Source organism: Microtus oregoni, unplaced genomic scaffold (genome assembly GCF_018167655.1).
Source record: "Microtus oregoni isolate MIOR12 unplaced genomic scaffold, Mior012 000148F_ref0000004, whole genome shotgun sequence".
Lineage (NCBI taxonomy): Eukaryota > Metazoa > Chordata > Mammalia > Rodentia > Cricetidae > Microtus > Microtus oregoni.
In genome coordinates this window covers 575,063-591,954 of record NW_024544798.1, presented here as the reverse complement: position 1 = coordinate 591,954, position 16,892 = coordinate 575,063, and the positions used below count along the sequence as shown (strand labels likewise).

At 48.6% G+C, this 16,892-nt stretch overlaps 1 protein-coding gene across 1 annotated transcript in view; it reads right to left on the bottom strand.

Annotated features, from left to right (window-relative positions):
- Positions 1–11,513: 11,513 nt before the first annotated feature.
- The window catches only part of LOC121444923 (transforming growth factor-beta-induced protein ig-h3), a 30,336-nt gene continuing 24,957 nt past the window's right edge, over positions 11,514–16,892 (bottom strand). The window contains exons 13-17 of the mRNA XM_041646870.1: positions 15,327–15,451; positions 14,301–14,403; positions 13,783–13,862; positions 12,827–12,851; positions 11,514–12,136 (exon numbers count right to left, since the gene is read on the bottom strand). Coding sequence (XP_041502804.1) covers positions 12,096–12,136; positions 12,827–12,851; positions 13,783–13,862; positions 14,301–14,403; positions 15,327–15,451 — 374 coding nt within the window. The 3' untranslated portion in view covers positions 11,514–12,095. The remainder of the gene's footprint in view (positions 12,137–12,826; positions 12,852–13,782; positions 13,863–14,300; positions 14,404–15,326; positions 15,452–16,892) is intronic.

Genomic DNA, 16,892 nt, shown 5'->3' with positions numbered 1-16,892 from the left:
GCAGAGAGAATAAGGAGGAAAAAGCTAGACTCAAGAGAGAAAAGAAGGAGGAAAGAACAAGGGAGAAAGAGAAGGTCATGTCTGGGGCCAGAAGCCAAGCAGCTGCTAGCCGGCCAGACATGGAGACAGCAGGAAAATAAGATATACAAAAGTAAAGTAAGGTAAAAAGTCCTGAGGCAAAATGTCAATGAAGAGAAACAGGTTATTAGAGCTAGCAAGAAATGAGCATATGTTCAAACATTCATAACTAATATTAAGTCTCTGTGTCATGATTTGGGAGCTGGTTGGAGGGTAAAAGCAATCTTGGTGAAGGTGTGGTCCCTTCTGTCACTGACCCCCACATAGTTCCAGTACCTTCTTCTGCAGGTGGTGTGATGGGATGTGTGATGCATCTCTTTCTGGAAGACAAGCTTCTTTCCTCTGGGTACCACCAGGCTTCAGACTCTCTGTGTTTTTCTCTGCCAACATGAACTCCCTGAGGGCTTTCCAGTTTCTTGGGGTTCATTGATTCAAACTGAGGAACACAAGTGTCTCTTTAGAGTATTTTTCTTCCTGCCAGGCAAGCCTGGTTACAAGGAGACAATAATTGTAAAGACACCATTTACTATCAAGATAAACAGCTCCGTCTCTGATTCCTAGCACAGAGGCTGCCATCTGGCAGGCATTCCGTACATTACGGGAAGAACGTGTGCCTGCGGGTTTGGAATGACAAACCTGTCCCTTCCTTTCAGAGAGATGCTTTCCTGTTTCCTCACAGGGAAATCCCACAGCTTTCCAGAAATGGGTGTTTAGACCCTAGAAACTGATACATCACATTGAGAGAAAACAAACAAATCAGATGTGTTTTTATCTCTCAGGCAGCTGTTAGTGGAATAGACATCTGGCTTGGCCTGAGCCTCTGCTCATTAAAGCCAGAGTGAAGGACTCCCCCACCCCCACCCAAGAATGTTGCTTTTTTTCATATTTACATAATGATGCCCACGCAGCTGCCTTTGACCTTATCAGGAAGCAGAAACCCAGCTGCACTGGCAGATCTTAGTCTGCTTCCTGCCTCAGGGACTTGGCCCCTGGGAACAAAGCTGAAAAGAGCCAGGCATCCCCTCCAACACAGGCCTTGCTGCTGTCCCAGCAAATGTGTTTCCCCAACCTTGGCTGTGGTTCCCAGGCTTCCTGCAACTCTTAGTGGGTTTCCTGAAACTGTGGGGAATGTCTGATCCAATGGAGCTGAGCAGGGAGCCCCCAAAGTTGTTTTCTAACAAGTCCCTAGGGCAGTGGTTCTCAACCTTCCTGATGCTGTAATTTTTTAACACAGTTCCTCATGTTGTAGTGACCCCCAACCATAAAATTATTTTGTTACTATGTCATAATTGTAATTGTGCTACTTTTATGAATTGTAATGTAAATGTCTGACATGCAGGATATCTGATATGAGACCTCCAAAGGGGTCACGACCCACAAGTTGAGAGTCACTGTCCTAGGGGATGCTCTTAGTCCCACAACTAGACTTGAGAATGCCCAGTTGTTCTAGGGCAGACCTTCTGAACCTGCTGAGACTTTGGCCTTGACTGTGGCTCCTGGGATCAATGGCATCAATATCACCTTGTGTGAGATGCAACAGTCTCTGGCTCCATCCCAAAGTGATGGCATCAGCATCCTCGTTTTCATGACTTTTAAGAGACATTGAGCTGGAGAGTTTTAAATATACTGAGCTGGGTGTCATGTCATGAGAAAGTAGAATCTGGTGAGGTAGCTTTAGGGGCAGGGAGCTGGTGTGGGAGGTCCTTCTGCGTATGTGTTGCTTTTATTGGTTAATGAATAAAGAAGCTGGCTTGGTCTGTGACAGGGCAGAGTAAACCTGGGGAGGGGGAAACTAAATGGATGCTGGAAGAAAGAAGGTGGAGTCAGAGATGCCATGGAGCCACCAGAGGGGAAAGACACGAGCTGCTAGCTGGAACCTTGCCATTGTGGTAAAATATAAAATAATGGAAATGGGTTAATTCTAGATATAAGAGCTAGCTAGCAATACACTTAAGTGATTGGCCAATACGCTTAAGTGATTTAAATAATATAATTTTTGTGTGATTATTTGGGGAGTCTGGGTGGCTGGGAAATGAACAAGAGGCCTCCACCTACAGGGACCTCCATTCTTATCCTTGGTCAGAAGCCAGGGAAGTATTGGGGGCTCTGGTTCCTTGTTATATTTCTTCTTCTACACAGGTGACTGGAAGCTGAGCATGAAGGTTTGACTGAAACTTCTGTCCGTGGACCTGGAATGGGAGAGGTACATAGACTCCCAGATGTAGCCGGACTTTCTTTGAACTGCCAGCTCCCAAATAATAACACAGGGAGTTCTTATTAAATATGAAAGCATGACCTTAGCTTAGGCTTATTCCTAACTAGCTCTTATAACTTAAATGAACCCATTTTCATTAATCTACATTCTGCCATGTGGCTTGTTACCTCTCCTTCATACTGTGCTTCCTATTTCCTCCGCGTCTCACTAACATATTCCTGTCTCTCTGGTTCCTTTCCAGAGTTCCTATATCTGCACAGAAGTCTTACCCTCTCCTGCCTAGCTATTAACCATTCAGCTCTTCATTAACCCAATTAGAAGGTGCCTTGGCAGAGACACATTTGCACAATTTAAAAAAAAGATTATCCCACAACACCCAGAGGTTGGGCCAACTGGACTGACTGGGTCCCCCTGTAGAGTAAAAGGGCATACCCTCACCCTGAAACCAGAGTCAGAAAAAAAAATGCATATTCTGGCCCTGAAACCATAGGCAAAAACCACAATCTACCCCTGACCAACTCAGTACAAAAGACCAACCAATCCCTGAGCAGGAAAAAACAATCAATCTATGAGAATGACATCCAGCCCATCTCTGAGCTTGTCCAAGTTCAGAGACTGAAATCTGACCAATTCCCACACTGAAAATCTTCACTCTGGAAAAACTCTGCCCTAAGAAGCCCTATATAAACCCTGTGTTTATTCAGTTGGGAGCTCCCTTTTCCACCCTGGCAGAGGCAGTCACTCTCCTGGATTCCTCCCTCCCAATAAATCTCTTGAATCAGTTTTGGGTGAAGGCCTTCTTATGCAGGAGTGGACCAGGCCAGAGAAGTAACAAGTAACAATTTTTGCCAGAGCAGAAGACTGCTATATTTCTATGGGGTTTCCCCCTTAGCAGAGAAGAAACACTTTCGCCAGAGCAGAGAAGCTAAGGACATCTCTGCCGGAAATCCCCTCAACAGAGTGGAGCAGAGCTGAGTGGTAGTAGTTCTCTCTCTCTCTCTCTCTCTCTCTCTCTCTCTCTCTCTCTCTCGTTCTCTCTCTCTCTCTCTCTCTCTCTCTCTCTCTCTCTCTCTCTCTCTCTCTCTCTGAGGAGCAGGATTGCTACGTTCCTGCTGAGAAACCACCGGAATACATAGCAAAAAACACGAATCAGGGGTAGATTGTGTTTTTGGCCTATAGGTATAGCCTGGCTTCAGGATACCTTTCCCTTCAGAGCTGTAATGCTCACCCCCCCCCCCACCCCATGCCTCAGGCTACACAATCCTTATTAGCTCCAGACACCTGTCCTCAGCAGCAACCCATCTTTGGCACACACTCGTACTCTCCAGCTGCGGCACTCACCTCTGACTACAATACACCTTGTGCAAAGCTCATTGCTCTCAGGTGCCTTTCTGTTACTATGAAAAACACCGTGGCTAAAAACAACTTGAAGAGGAAAGGAGTTATTTCAGCCTACACTTCTAGGTTACGGTCAGTCACCGAGGGAAATAGGGTCAGAAACCCAAGGCAACAACCTAGAGACAGGGACTGAAGCAGAGCACATGGAGGAATCCTGTTATGGCTTGCTCTCCCGTGATTCACCCTCACCTAGCTTTCTTATACAGCCCGGAGTACCTGTAACTAGGGATGGTACCACCCGCTGTGGGCTGGGCTCTCTCATGTCAATTGTTAGCTAAGACAAGGTCTCAAAGATACGGCCACGTGCAAACTCATTGAGGGCACTCTTCAATTGAGAGTTCCTCTTCCAAAGTGGCTCTAGGTTGTGTCAACTGGACAGTAAAAGCTGAAGAGCACATTGATCCTCTGTGAAATTCATTCTTCAACTTAATGCGATAGCGGACCCTGAAGCCGCTATGGCTTGATGACCATTGACTCTCTAGGACTCCAGCGCCTGAGTTACTGCCCAGCTGAGGCAGGAAAGCTTAGTTTCATTTTAGGATTTCCTCATCCTTTCCCCACTTCTCTCCCTGTCTCAGTGGTACATGCCTATAATTCCAGAACTTAGGCAATGGAGGCAGGAGGATCAAGAGGAGTTCAAGGCCAGCTTGGCCTAGCTACAGGAAACACAGACTCTGGTTCTATTGTTGTTTGTTTTCATTTTTTCCTTTTGTTGTTTGTTTGCTTGCTTGCTTTAATTCCTAGGCTTCTTCATACAAATGAGACAGGAGCATAATCTGACAAGATGGAGTCTAGAAATCTGTACTTCTAACAAGGCCCCTACGGCTGCAGGATAGAAAGTCATTGTTCTTCACGGTAAAGCCACCAGGGGTGGGATGTACTAGTTGCCTCACAGAATGCCTGCTCCTCATCTCACGCTCTATAAAGTGGAAATTCTCCAAGAGGAGGCTGGTTGGAGTCTCTACTTAAGGTCTTTCTCTCAGACAGGGGCCATGGCATCAACAGAGCTCTTACTGGATGCTCAGAGAGTGAAGACTTCCTGCCAAGGGTCATTGGCCTTGGTGGTAGAATCTAGTTCCTTGTGACTTTAGATCAGAGGGGTCAGTGTCCTCGATGGCTGTCAGCTGGGGACTGCTCACTCCCACTCCAGGCTGCCTGTGTCCCTTCTATCCGTATTCAAACCAGCAACTTTTCTTGGAGTTCTTTGCAGACTTCAGTCTGATGTCCCACTCTGCTACCAACTGGTGCAAACATCTATCTTGAGTGGGCTGTGATATCCAGCCAGCCAGATGATCCCTCTGATGCTATCAGGGGAGCATCACTAACATCCAAAACCACCAGAGTTGCCTTGGAGTTCTTCCTACTCTGATGGGTTTTCTTTTTATTTTGAAGTATACCTGAGCACAATAATGGAAGATGACAGCTGGGGACACAGCCTGGTGGTAGAGTGTTATTTGTTGTGCACAGGCTTGGGCTTTATTTCTATCGTGGGGGTGCAATATGTTTTGGATGGACACATTTTCCTCAAAACACAAATTGAGAAGGAGATCTACATGACCACCAGTGGTAGAATGATAAATATTAAATATTTTCACTTTTTCTTTCTGCGTCCTACATTTTCTAGCATTTTTTTTACAAGAAGAAAGTATAAATTTGGGGGAGAAAAGAGAAAAAAAACCAACTTATCTTCAAAAAGAAAGAGCTCTAATGAGATCTAGGTCTATAAGATGCTATTAAAAAAGGTATGAGATTAACACCAATTTAAGTGGTGTGCTATAGATGTGCGCACAGCTGTGCAGATCAAAGAGACAAAGAGACGGACTGCTGAGAGGTAAGACGGCCGAGGACAAGAAGTCGGAGATGACTGTGTGGTGCAAGGAAAACAGTTTTCATGGATGAAATCAGCTGGGGCTGTGCCTCCCCTGGAAAAAGAATCAAACTCAGAGGGAAGACGAGTTTTAACTCCTTAGAGCAAACAGTAGACAATTATTTTATGTATTTTCATAACTGACAGTTTCCTCCCCTCCATATGGTATATATGAATGTGTGTGCACACATTCGTGTTTGAATATGGCACGAGAGCATGTGCAGAGGTTGGAGAATAGTTTCAGGGGTTGGTTCTCGCCTTCCGTCCTGTCGGAGATAGGGCTTCTGTGGTTTTCTTTGTCTGTTTGTTTCCTGTTGTGTACGCCAGGTTAACTAGCACGCAAGCTTTTGCTGTCTTCACACTCTGTGTGCACATAGGAGATCAGGTGTTATAGACATCTGTGTCTCAGCGTTAATGTGGGTTCTGGGGGTTCAAACTCAGGTCCTTGTGATTGGATAGCAAATGCTTTAACCACTGAGCTACTGTACAAAAACATGGTCCATTTCAGTATGAGGGGCATTTAGAGCTCAGCAATGAATGACAGATGAGCAGAAGGCACGGGCTCCTGTCTTCCTTAGCTAGCGGCTCATCTCACGCTTGCTTGCCAGGACACTCTTTAGTTATCTTAGGGCTGAAAAGTTACAGACCATCAGCTCCATGACTCAGCTCTTGTTTCAGACTAGGGGAGCTAGAGCCAGGAGGATGGAGAATTTGGGGTGGGGAGTAGGAGTGGGGGACTGTAGACAGAAGTTTCTGTCCCACCTGATCCCACAGCCATACAGTCCCAAAGAAACACCGATGCTTATATTAATTATAAACTGATTGGCCTATTGCTCAGGTTTATTACTAACTAGCTCTTATGACTTAAATTAATCCATAATTCTTGTGACTTGATACCTTTTCTCAGTGAGGCATTCTCATCTTGCTTCCTCTGCATCTGGCTGGTGACTGAATATCTCTGCTTTTCCTCTTCCCAGAATTCTCCTAGTCTGGTCACCCTGCCTATACTTCCTGCCTGGCTACAGCATTTCATTAAACCAAAATGAGTGACAAATCTTTACAGTGTACAAAAGCATCATCCCACAGCAAGGGACTGTGCTAGACCAGAAGGAAGGACCACAGCTTCCTGAAGAGCTCAGTCAACGAGGAGTTTGAGGGGCAGGAAAATGCAATTAGGAATATATAAAAACCTCACTTTTGCATCGAGTCATGGTAATGATTGTTTTTGCCCCTTGTGCAGGCTGATGTCTGGCTTCTGTAGAAATGAAGGCAACCTGTCTCACTTCCACTATGCTGAGTCCCCAGCACTCTTTTTTTTTTTGTTTGTTTTTTGTTTTGTTTTTCGACACAGGGTTTCTCTGTGGCTTTGGAGCCTGTCCTGGAACTAGCCTAGCTCTTGTAGAACTCACAGAGATCCGCCTGCCTCTGCATCCTGGGATTAAAGACAGATGAGCGCCACCACTGCCCAGCTCCAGCACTCTTATTGTGAAGAGAGGATCATTGTTTTTCAAGCCACTCTCACAACACCCAAAGTATTTTTCTGAAGTTAAACATTTAGTTTAGGGGCTGGAGAGATGGCTCAGAGGTTAAGAGCATTGCCTGCTCTTCCAAAGGCCCAGAGTTCAATTCCCAGCAACCACATGGTGGCTCACAACCATCTGTAACGGGGTCTGGTGCCCTCTTCTGGCCTGCAGCATACACACAGACAGAATATTGTATGCATAATAAATAAATAAATAAATATTTAAAAAAACATTTAGTTTAGGAAGGCAACAAATGGGATTTTACTTTAAGTCATTTACTGGTATAAACTCTGTGATCTCGATGATAAGCAGTTGGCTATTGATAAATGTACTCACTGGTGGGAGAATTTTCTTGCGGGTTTAATAGATAAGCCACTTATAGCATAACCTCACATCCCTTAGTGGCCCAGAATGCCCCATTGGTGTGTTTTCTCCATAGGTGAAAGAGTCCTGGGTGTTCAGTCAAGGTCTTCCATGCCGTCAGCACCTGCAGGGTCCTTCAAGTTCCCTTACTACGATGGAGGCACCATGAACTCTGAGGATGAAGGCTCTTTCTCTTTCCTGCTGCAAGCAAAGAAGCTGGCTTGTGACTGTGTTTGTGCATGCCTGCTGTGCACAGCTGCCCAGTAGAAGGTGCTCTCCACTTGACAAGCACATGATCTGCAGAATTTAGCCAATATAAACTGCATTTAAACCGAGAATGGTGGCCCATGACTGTAATCTCAGCACCAAGGGGTATCTACCCAGTATTCTGTATCCGTCCTTCCCACCCGGGGAAGTAGCTGTGCTCCGCTCAGCTTGCTGGAAACAGCAGGGTTTGTTCTCATCCTGTGTCCCGAGGATCCCTGAAAACTCAAGGGCGCTGCTTCCTTGAACTTCAATTATTGACACACGGCTCTCAAGAAGCTGTCGGGACCGCAGGCGCCAAAGACTGAGAGGAAGAGGAGTTTTCCCATCTGTTCATGCAAAAACCTCATTTCTGCCCAAATGAGGGCATTTAATCAGAAGTCCTTCTCTGCTACTTCCAAATCTCAGAACTTCCTGGAAATTAAAGCAGGGCGCTTGGGGGTGGGGGGTTGTTGGCGAGGATGGCGGGCAGGGAGGATTCTGGGAATGTGTAAGAGCCACCTACCTTCTCCAAAGGCCCCAGCAGTGTGGGTGTGAAGAGTGTACAGGAATGGGCAGACTAACAAATGGTGGTTTCTCTGAGAAGGGTGTCATGGAGTCCCACCTTCAGCTAACCTTCCACCTCTCATACAGGACAGTACCTCTCCAGAGCATGCGCAGCTGGAGGTGGGGGCGGCGCTGAATCCCAGGCGAGGGTCTGTGAATTCTCCCAACCCTCTACTAGGGAGTGTTAATAGACTCATTATTATAGACCCAGGGTTGGTTTTGTTTTCTTTGTTTCTACTCCATGGTGGTCATGGGCTGCATTTACTTCACGGAAGAGGAGTGCAGTTGTTCCTGGCTGGAGTTCTGTCTCAGACCCTTTAGGCGCTAATGTGCTGTGGGTGTGAGAGCAGAGTGTGGGTGTGGGGAGGATTTGGGGTGTGTGGGGTTGGTGTAGGGGATTCCAGGGCCCATACTTGCCAGGCATGAACGATCTGAATGGCCCCGTTTGACTTCTGTGGGTGGGGCACTGGGCCCACCCTTCATTCCAGGGCCGTCTTTCCTGGCTTCGAAACAGATCTGAGCACAATGTTCCATGCAGCTCTTCAAAAGCCCAGTGTTGAATGGCGGTTCCTTCACAGAGGTGTATCCCTCTGTCTTTCGTAGCACTGGCGCGCTGCTGAGGCCCCGCGACTGTGGCTGCTCCCCCACCCCAGTCCCTCGGTGGTGTGGTAGCGAATTACAGTCAAAGAGATGCAGCAGAGATTCAGCCTGCTGGGGAAGGGTGATCTCAGGACGGTCGGGTCCCCTTTGCCTGTGCCTGGCTTGCTCAGGACTGGCTGGGCCATGCTTCTCTTGGCTCCCTGAAGACAGCAGCAAGAGGCAGAACCCCTTCTCCTTCAACCTCTGTCTCCTCCCCGGACTGAAAGGCTCAGGCGCCTGGACTCAGGTGAAGCCTGTGCAACTTCTATCCTATTTGGGCTGCTCTTGGCCTTGGATGTACAAAATCCCAGGAAACAGCTAGAGGCAGATTCCTCAGCCTTAGGAGGCCAGCCTCCAGGTGGCAGCACACGTTTAAAGCTGAGCCTGAGCTTTAGAGAAACCAGCACGTGGGTGGAGGGCAGAAAAGTCTCAAGTTAAGATCCCCACAGAGGGCTCTGAGCACCTAGGGCTGTAGCCACAGGAAGACTCTGGAAGAGAGAGTTTAGGGAAGAGTGGAATCCTTACTGGGAGGGTTGAGGCAAGGATGTGGAAAAGGCAAATGGCGAAAAGGAGGGGAAGGATTTAAACACTGGTTGGCATTTGGCATTTTTAAGGAATCCTGTGGGAGGTTTTATTTTAAATACCTCTTCAAGATTTCTTTTATTATTCTATGTGTATAAGTGTTTTTGCCTGCATGTATGGATGTGCACCATATGTGTTCCTGGTGCCTATGGAGGTCAGAAGACAGCAGAAGAGCCCCAGGGAATGAGAGTAACGGATGGTTGAGAGCCACTGTGTAAGCGCTGGAAACCTCCTGGGTCTTCTATAAGGGCAGCCAGTGCTCTAGACTGCTGAGCCATCTCCCCAGCGCAGAGTTCTATTTACAATGTAATGGGTTTTAAGAGTTAGGATAGCCATCCCTTTGGGTTCCACTGGAATCGTGGATATTGTGTGTACTCAAAGTCCACAGCTGCAGGACACCCAGCAAGAGCAAGGTCACCACAGTCCCAGGCCAGGGGACTGCCCAGGAGGCCAGATGAGCAGGCCAGAGCTACGGGGAAGCAACGGGACTGGCAAGGCCCAGGGCTGTGTCTCACCTCTCAGCATACTGTCTCCCCGAGCCCCGAGCCCTAAATTTTACAGTCAGTCACCCCAGCCCCTCTCAGTACCCCCCACTCTGGTTACAGTGGTTGTTCCAGGCCATCCATTCCTCCCACCCCCACTTCCTCAGGTTCCTTTATCATCTGTCACAGAGCTAAGGGGCTGTGTTTCCGTGTTCCCTCATGTCATCGTCAGGGTCATTAGCTGAGTGACCGTTCTCTTTTCCACCTATAGGGAAGCTTCATGGTGACAAAGCTGTACCTGTTACCCAGGACCTAAGGTGGATGCTTGTGACTCTCAAAAGCTATCTGTGCTACCTGTGCACATGAGGAATGAGTGACTTTTTTTTTAAGAAAATAAAAAAGGATTTGTTTTTAATTGTATGCATGTGTGTGGGGTTATGTACACGTAGGCACAGGTGCCCACAGAGGACAGAAGAGGGTACTGGACTCCCTGGAGCTGGAGTTATGGGTGTTTATGAGGTGTAGGACATGGGTGCTGGGGACCCAACTTGGGTTCTCCTACCACTGAGCCTTCTGCCCATCCCCCTGGACAGTCAATTTTAATAGACTGATACAATATCTTTCTTTAGATTTAAAAGTATGTAAGAGAAAGGCCTTCCTGCCTCATCTATCAGTCTAGTCCCAGAACTGACTGGTGTTATGCTTTAGCTATGTGTGCATACACGTGTGTGCATGCACACCTGTGCGTGCACAAAGTATGAATAGGGCTGTCCCATTCTCCAGGGGAGCAGGCTGCCTTCAGGAAAGACCCACGCGATGGATGCAAGGATCTTGAGCTTCCCAGAAGGTATAACAATAAGGACATGACACTGTGTGGTACTCTATAGACCATGTCTTACCTTACCCTCACACCCACAAATATCTAACCCAGGAAGCAGGTCACCACCCTGATACATAGAAGGCTCAGGAAGCTAAAGCACTCTCCCAATCACATAGTGCTGACCCCAGAGTACCAAGCACATCTGGATGGTACAGGCTGAGGGAGCAGGAAAGAGATCTGAACAAGGGTTGGCTCAGAAGGCGGAGCCTGGGAAATATGGACTAGCTCTCTTGTCAGATACTGGTCTCTGAGCCAGGAGATGGGCTCCAGCATCAGTCTGGCTATTGTTGTTGTTACCAATATTCTTTCTGTCCCAAGTACCCATCTGATCCCTTGAATGATAGGTCTGTGTGGGAAAGACCAAGTCGTCAAAAGTCCAAAACAAAGAGGGCAGCTCATCCCTGAAAGGAAAAGGTTTCAGAGAAATACAGTGCTGGGTGATATGAAAACTGAGGTCTTAGGAGTAGGCAGAAACAAGAGCAGCCCAGGCTTAGCTTACACCCGCACAAGCTGCCTGGGCATCCAAGGGCCAATTGCTGAAACTGTACCAATTAACCACCCTCAGGGTTCCTTGCTGAACTGCTCTTGGGAAGACTCAGACATGAAGTAATTTGCATGTTCCGAGGAGCAGAACAGAACCCATCCCCAATATCCAACCAGCATACAGATATATATCTCTTTGGTTTTATTATCACAAACACACCATGGCTCCATCACACCCAGGAAATTTGCATTCTACATGTTCTATACACCCTTTCTTTTCTACCTGGGCAGGGCCATATAGAAGTGTCGAAGCCATGTGTGGATACAAGACATGTCTGACAGGAACAGTTCAACTCATAGCTTATAGTGATACCATTTCTCCGGCTGTACAAGAGCTTTACAGAAACATGCCAGGGCTCCCAGAATGCCGAGCCGCTTGATTCACATTTGTGAGCTCTGCAATGCTGCAGCTCCCTTTGTTCAGGCCCTCTGCACAGTCAGAAAAGTCCACGCTTTGGAGAGGTCCTTTCTGGACATCAGAGCCAGGTAATCTGTGTATTCAGTGGGTCAACAACCATGCTTAGAGGGACCGAAAGCTAAAAAGAGCCCATTTCTCCTCCACCCCCTCTCTACCCGTCCAAGGCTCAGATCTCAATACGGTGCTGCCCTTGTAGGTTGAAGTGTGATATTTGGTTTCAAAAACATCCAACGGTCTCTTTGACAACCCGGGAGAAACTGGCAGGGAGCTGCTGCAGTACACACCTCGCTGGTCCTGCTAGTGCTTCATCCTCTCCAGTAGCCGCTGATAGACAGGAGCTGCAAAGAAGAAGCACGAAAAGCCGGTAAAATGCAGGGGTCCCACCGTCGTCTGCTGTGCCACCATCTGTCTGGGTGCTTAGTCTTTCTATCTTGGGGATACCAGAGGATGAGCCTGGAGCCACATGCATGCATGGCAAATGCTCTCACAGTGAGTGACATCCAGGCCCTCTTTTCTCTTATTCTTGAGACAACGTCTTGCCAGATTGATCAGATAGCTTTGAACTCACTCTGTAGCCTATCTAGGCCTTACTTTTGCAACCCTCCTGTCTCAGACTACCAAGTAGTTGGGATCTCCTGAGGCTGTGAGGCCTCCCTCTGCCATGTTCTCCTGTTCAGGTACACAGCTGGGGCTTTGGGGTTTGTGGAACTTCATGTCTTACTCAATAGTTGATCTTTTGGGTTTTTCTTCATCTGTCATCTTGGGATGTTTTTCTCAGTGTGGGGGCCTGCCAAGGCCTGTGTAATCTTCCCAGGCTCCCTGAGGCCAAAGCCACATTCAGCCCGACCCCACTATCTTCATGTTACAGAGAAGGAAACTAGATTGCCTGTCTGACCCCAGTTGACCCTGCTGCTCTGACCCTGAGGGCCAGTCTTCTCTTACTGCATGTGATAACATATGGCAGGTTGGCTCTGCTAGGGACTGTCGGGCTCATTAGCCCAGAGGGGACAGCAGACCCAGACACTTACCGAGTCGCACGGACCTCTGGGCAGCCTGAAAGGACAAACACACGCAGGTCAGGCTTTCTTTTCATCATTTTTTTCTTTCCGGCCCCTCCGTCTCTGTCTTTCCCTCTGTATCCACCCTCATTCATCCTTCTTTCCTTCCTTCCTTCCTTCCTTCCTTCTTTCTTTTTTTTTTCCAGCCAGGGTCTCTCTATGTAGCCCTGGCTGGTCTAGAACTTGTGGTGGTCCTCCAGGGAGGGACTGCAGCCGCATGTCATGCCTAGGGCGTGAGGTTTCCAGTACATATCGTCGTTAAATCTGCATATGGGGGGGGGTCTTTGCACCTTGTCATCTCTACACCAAACAATTGCTGAAGCGGGGGAGAGAAAGGGAAAAGTGGAACCCACGGTCCCCAAAGAGCCCCCTCAGTGAGCTCAGTGGCCCTTGGCTGTACCAGGCTTCTTTCAAACCAGGTCTTATGTAGAGGATAGACATTCCTGGGGGATTGCAAGTTAGGCTTTTCCACTGAGACCAAAGCTTAGAGTTGTGGGGAGTGGGGGTCAGCTAGGGCATCTCCCAGAAGTAAGGGTTCAGAGCACTTGTGGAGGAGATCTCTCTTCAAAAGTGGAGGGCCATGTTCGAACTCTAGCCTCCAGAGTCAGGACTCCAGCCTGAAGTCTCTTCTCTTGAAACCAAAGCTTTAGTAACATACAGAGGATCCCTCACCACACCCTAAGCTGACAGGGGGCCCAGCAAGGAAGCTCAGTAAGAGAGAGATGCGGGGTGAGGCAGGCAGGGCTGAGGCCAGGGAGCCCAGTTCCACATACACAGAGGATAGGCAAGTCTCAGAAAATGAAGACTCATTCAGAGGCCTGGCAGCCAACCTGCTACAGGCATGAACTCGGGGTGCGCTGCCCCCATTGGCAAGGTGGGTCTCAGGGCTGCTCTCCTCAGCCATGCTTACTGGTACCCTTACATACCCTAGAATATGCCGATGCCTGTTTGAAGATTTCAAGAGCGGAGTCCGCCAGCTCATCTCCCCGTTCCTGTGGTCGGTTGGCTAGGGAGAAAGAGAAGCCCACTGTCTGCTATCACCATTTCGATGGACACACAGCTGGGCCCTGTCTGCCACCCGTGTCCCCATGTAAACACACAACCACGCCCTGTCTGCCACTAGTGTCCATATATACATACACAGCTGGGCCCTGTCTGCCACCAGTGTCCTCACGCACACACAGCCTGGCCCTTTCTGGAACCAGTGTCACCATGCACACACACATACACATCTGGGCCTTGTCTGCCACCAGCATCCATGTAAATACACACGATGCAAAATGTCAGCGTTGGGGTAAGACAGCAGGCAGCTCACTAAGAAATAGGCCCTCGAGTTCTGTAGTATGTCGTCTGGGAACCATAACTCCTGATGCACTTTTCCCTCGGCCCCAGGGAGGCCGTGCTTGTGGCCATTATTCGTGAGGAGCACAGATTAGGATCTCACCTGGCAGCTGCAGAACACTGTTGATGGCATGGACCACACCATTTGTGGCCATGATGTCAGTTTCGGCAACAGGTTCCTTATTGACGCTCACCACATTGTTTTTCTAAGAGAAGAGACAGCCGTTGTTAGATGCGGAGCCTACTGGCTTTGCTCGTTCTACAGGCCCCTGCTGACCACACACCCGCTCTGTGCATGGGCAGCAGGGCTTCTCCAGGGAGCAGCGGCCCTTGCTCTCTGCAGACTTCCACTGCCCTATGGAGGCTCAGCGCGATTAGGATTCTTGCCCTCACCCAATGTGGGGCAAGGATGGCGCTTGTCTCTTAATGGAAGTGGGAGCTGAGGTGCAAGGAAGGCCACACAGCTCCTTGAACTACATAGGTGGGGATGTCTCCTCGGGGCAAATGCTTTCCTGAACAGCCCAAGTGCCTATGACAGACAGGATCCCAACACATGGAACTGAGTCCCAAGAGACCCTGAGTGACTTCAAGTTAAACAGATCTCTCCCAGCCTTCCTCCCATGGTCTCCAAGGAACTGGTGAGCAAGGGACACCAAAGATCCAGAGACTGGAGCAGAGAGCCACCAGCTCCTATCCACACGGATGGCCTCTGCTGAGTCAGGCTGGCTATGTTCTCATCTGAGGTAGAGACACCCTGAACCCAGCTCCAAAGCTGAGCGGTACCATCACCACAGGGCGAGAGATGGCACCCAGAGCAGAATCAGGACAAAAGGAAGACGCCAGCCACTGAACAGGTCGTGAGTGCCTGGCTTTGGGGACCACTTCCCACTTTCTAAGGAGCTTCTTCACAATCCACGTCAGATGCCCGATTGCCCTGAACATCTGGAAGTTCCTACACACATCTATAGATAATCTTTCTTGGTGTCCCTTGGGCGCTTCTCTTTTCTCTCTTTCTTTGGACAAACCACACTCGAAGGTTCGATTAGCATCTTAAAAATTGTGTGCACGGTGAGGCGTGTCCTAGAGACTTCATGGCAGCACACAGCCAACCTTTCCCTGGCACACTCACCGAGCTGACTTCCAGCTTGTCCCCTTGGAGAGACTTCAGCCGCACCAGGGCCCCGATACCTCCACTAACCAGGATCTCGTCTCCAATGTGGTATTTCAGGATGTTGGTAAGTTCCTTGGCATTTGCTGTAAGATGGTAGAAGAAGGGGACACTGTTATGCACAAGGATGGCGACTGGCAAGGTTAAGGGACAAGAGAAGATAGCGGTGGTTTGTTCTGAGCAGGACAACTCATTGAACAAGCAGAAGTGTGTACCGAGTGCCCACTGTGTGCACAGCCCACGACCCACTATCAATCTAAAGGTCAGCAGACAGCCCTGTCTGTGAGCTGGCCCTGGAGCTAGCAGGCGGCTGGGTTAAGCAGGATTCCATGGCAGCTGAGGAGTTAATCCATACTCCTCTATGCGTATGACTCATGCTTCCATGAGCTAAATATTTGCCTGGAAAGCCAGGGACCTTTCCAGCATCGGCATCTGGGATGCCTCATCATTGACGTGGCTCCTGCCGACTATAACACAGTAGTGAAATATTTACACATTATGCCCTCAAGTGCATTTTCTGCTGGAGTTAGCTATTTCCTGGAGGGAGGACTTGAAAGAATCAACAGCTGTGCTTTGGAGGAGCCACGGAGCCGATGAGGTCAGGGCCAAGGCAGTTTTCTCTCTGCAGCATCCTTCCTCCTCGGCACATCCCTTCCAAGTCGCATCAGTTTCTCTGCCAACTGGACCAGGCACCCGATACCTTTCCCAAGTTACATGAGAGGCAGCACAGACATCTGCCAGCTACCCTCTGGTCCTGATCCTTCCATAGACAGCCAGTGGCTTATTTCCCCAGGGCTTATGAGTGGCTGTTCCCAGGATCAAGAAACCCAGAGGAAAATTGAAAACAACTCAGAGAGTTCATCTGGTTAACGACACATCTATGTTGTGCTGGTGTGGGATTCCCCTCTGTATGCTGTGAATATGTTTTGTTATCATTGGTTAATAAAGAAGCTGGTTTGGCCTATGGCAGGGCAGAATATAGCAAGGCAGGAAATCCAAGCAGAGATAGAGGAGGAAAGAAGGCGGACTCAGGCAGACATGTAGCTGCCCAAGAAGTAAGAGATAACAAACCATGAGCCTCGTAGTAAAATACAAAATAATAGAAACAGGTTAATTTAAGATATAAGAGTTATCTAGAAATAAGCTTGAGCTGTTGGCCAAACAGTGTTGTCATTAATATAGTTTCTGTGTGATTATTGGGGTCTGGGCGCCTGGAAAACTAAAGCTCAGCCACCTGTAAGGGTCTCTTGAACATCTACATTGAAGCTGGTAAGAGATCCCCTCCCACAAAAATATGGCCCGGAGGTGCAAAGTCAAGCCAGTCCCCTTGGAGTCACCAGGGCCACTCTTCCTCCCTCGGGGATCATTTATCCTCCCCATAGGACTTGAGGGCTGTTTAGGAAACTTTCCCCACACCCCCTCCCGGACCTTGCATACAGCTGAACATGAGGAAACTTGAGCAGGCACAGGCCACCTGGGGAATAATCCCTTCTTAGAAGGCTGAGAGAGGATGGGACATTTATGTGC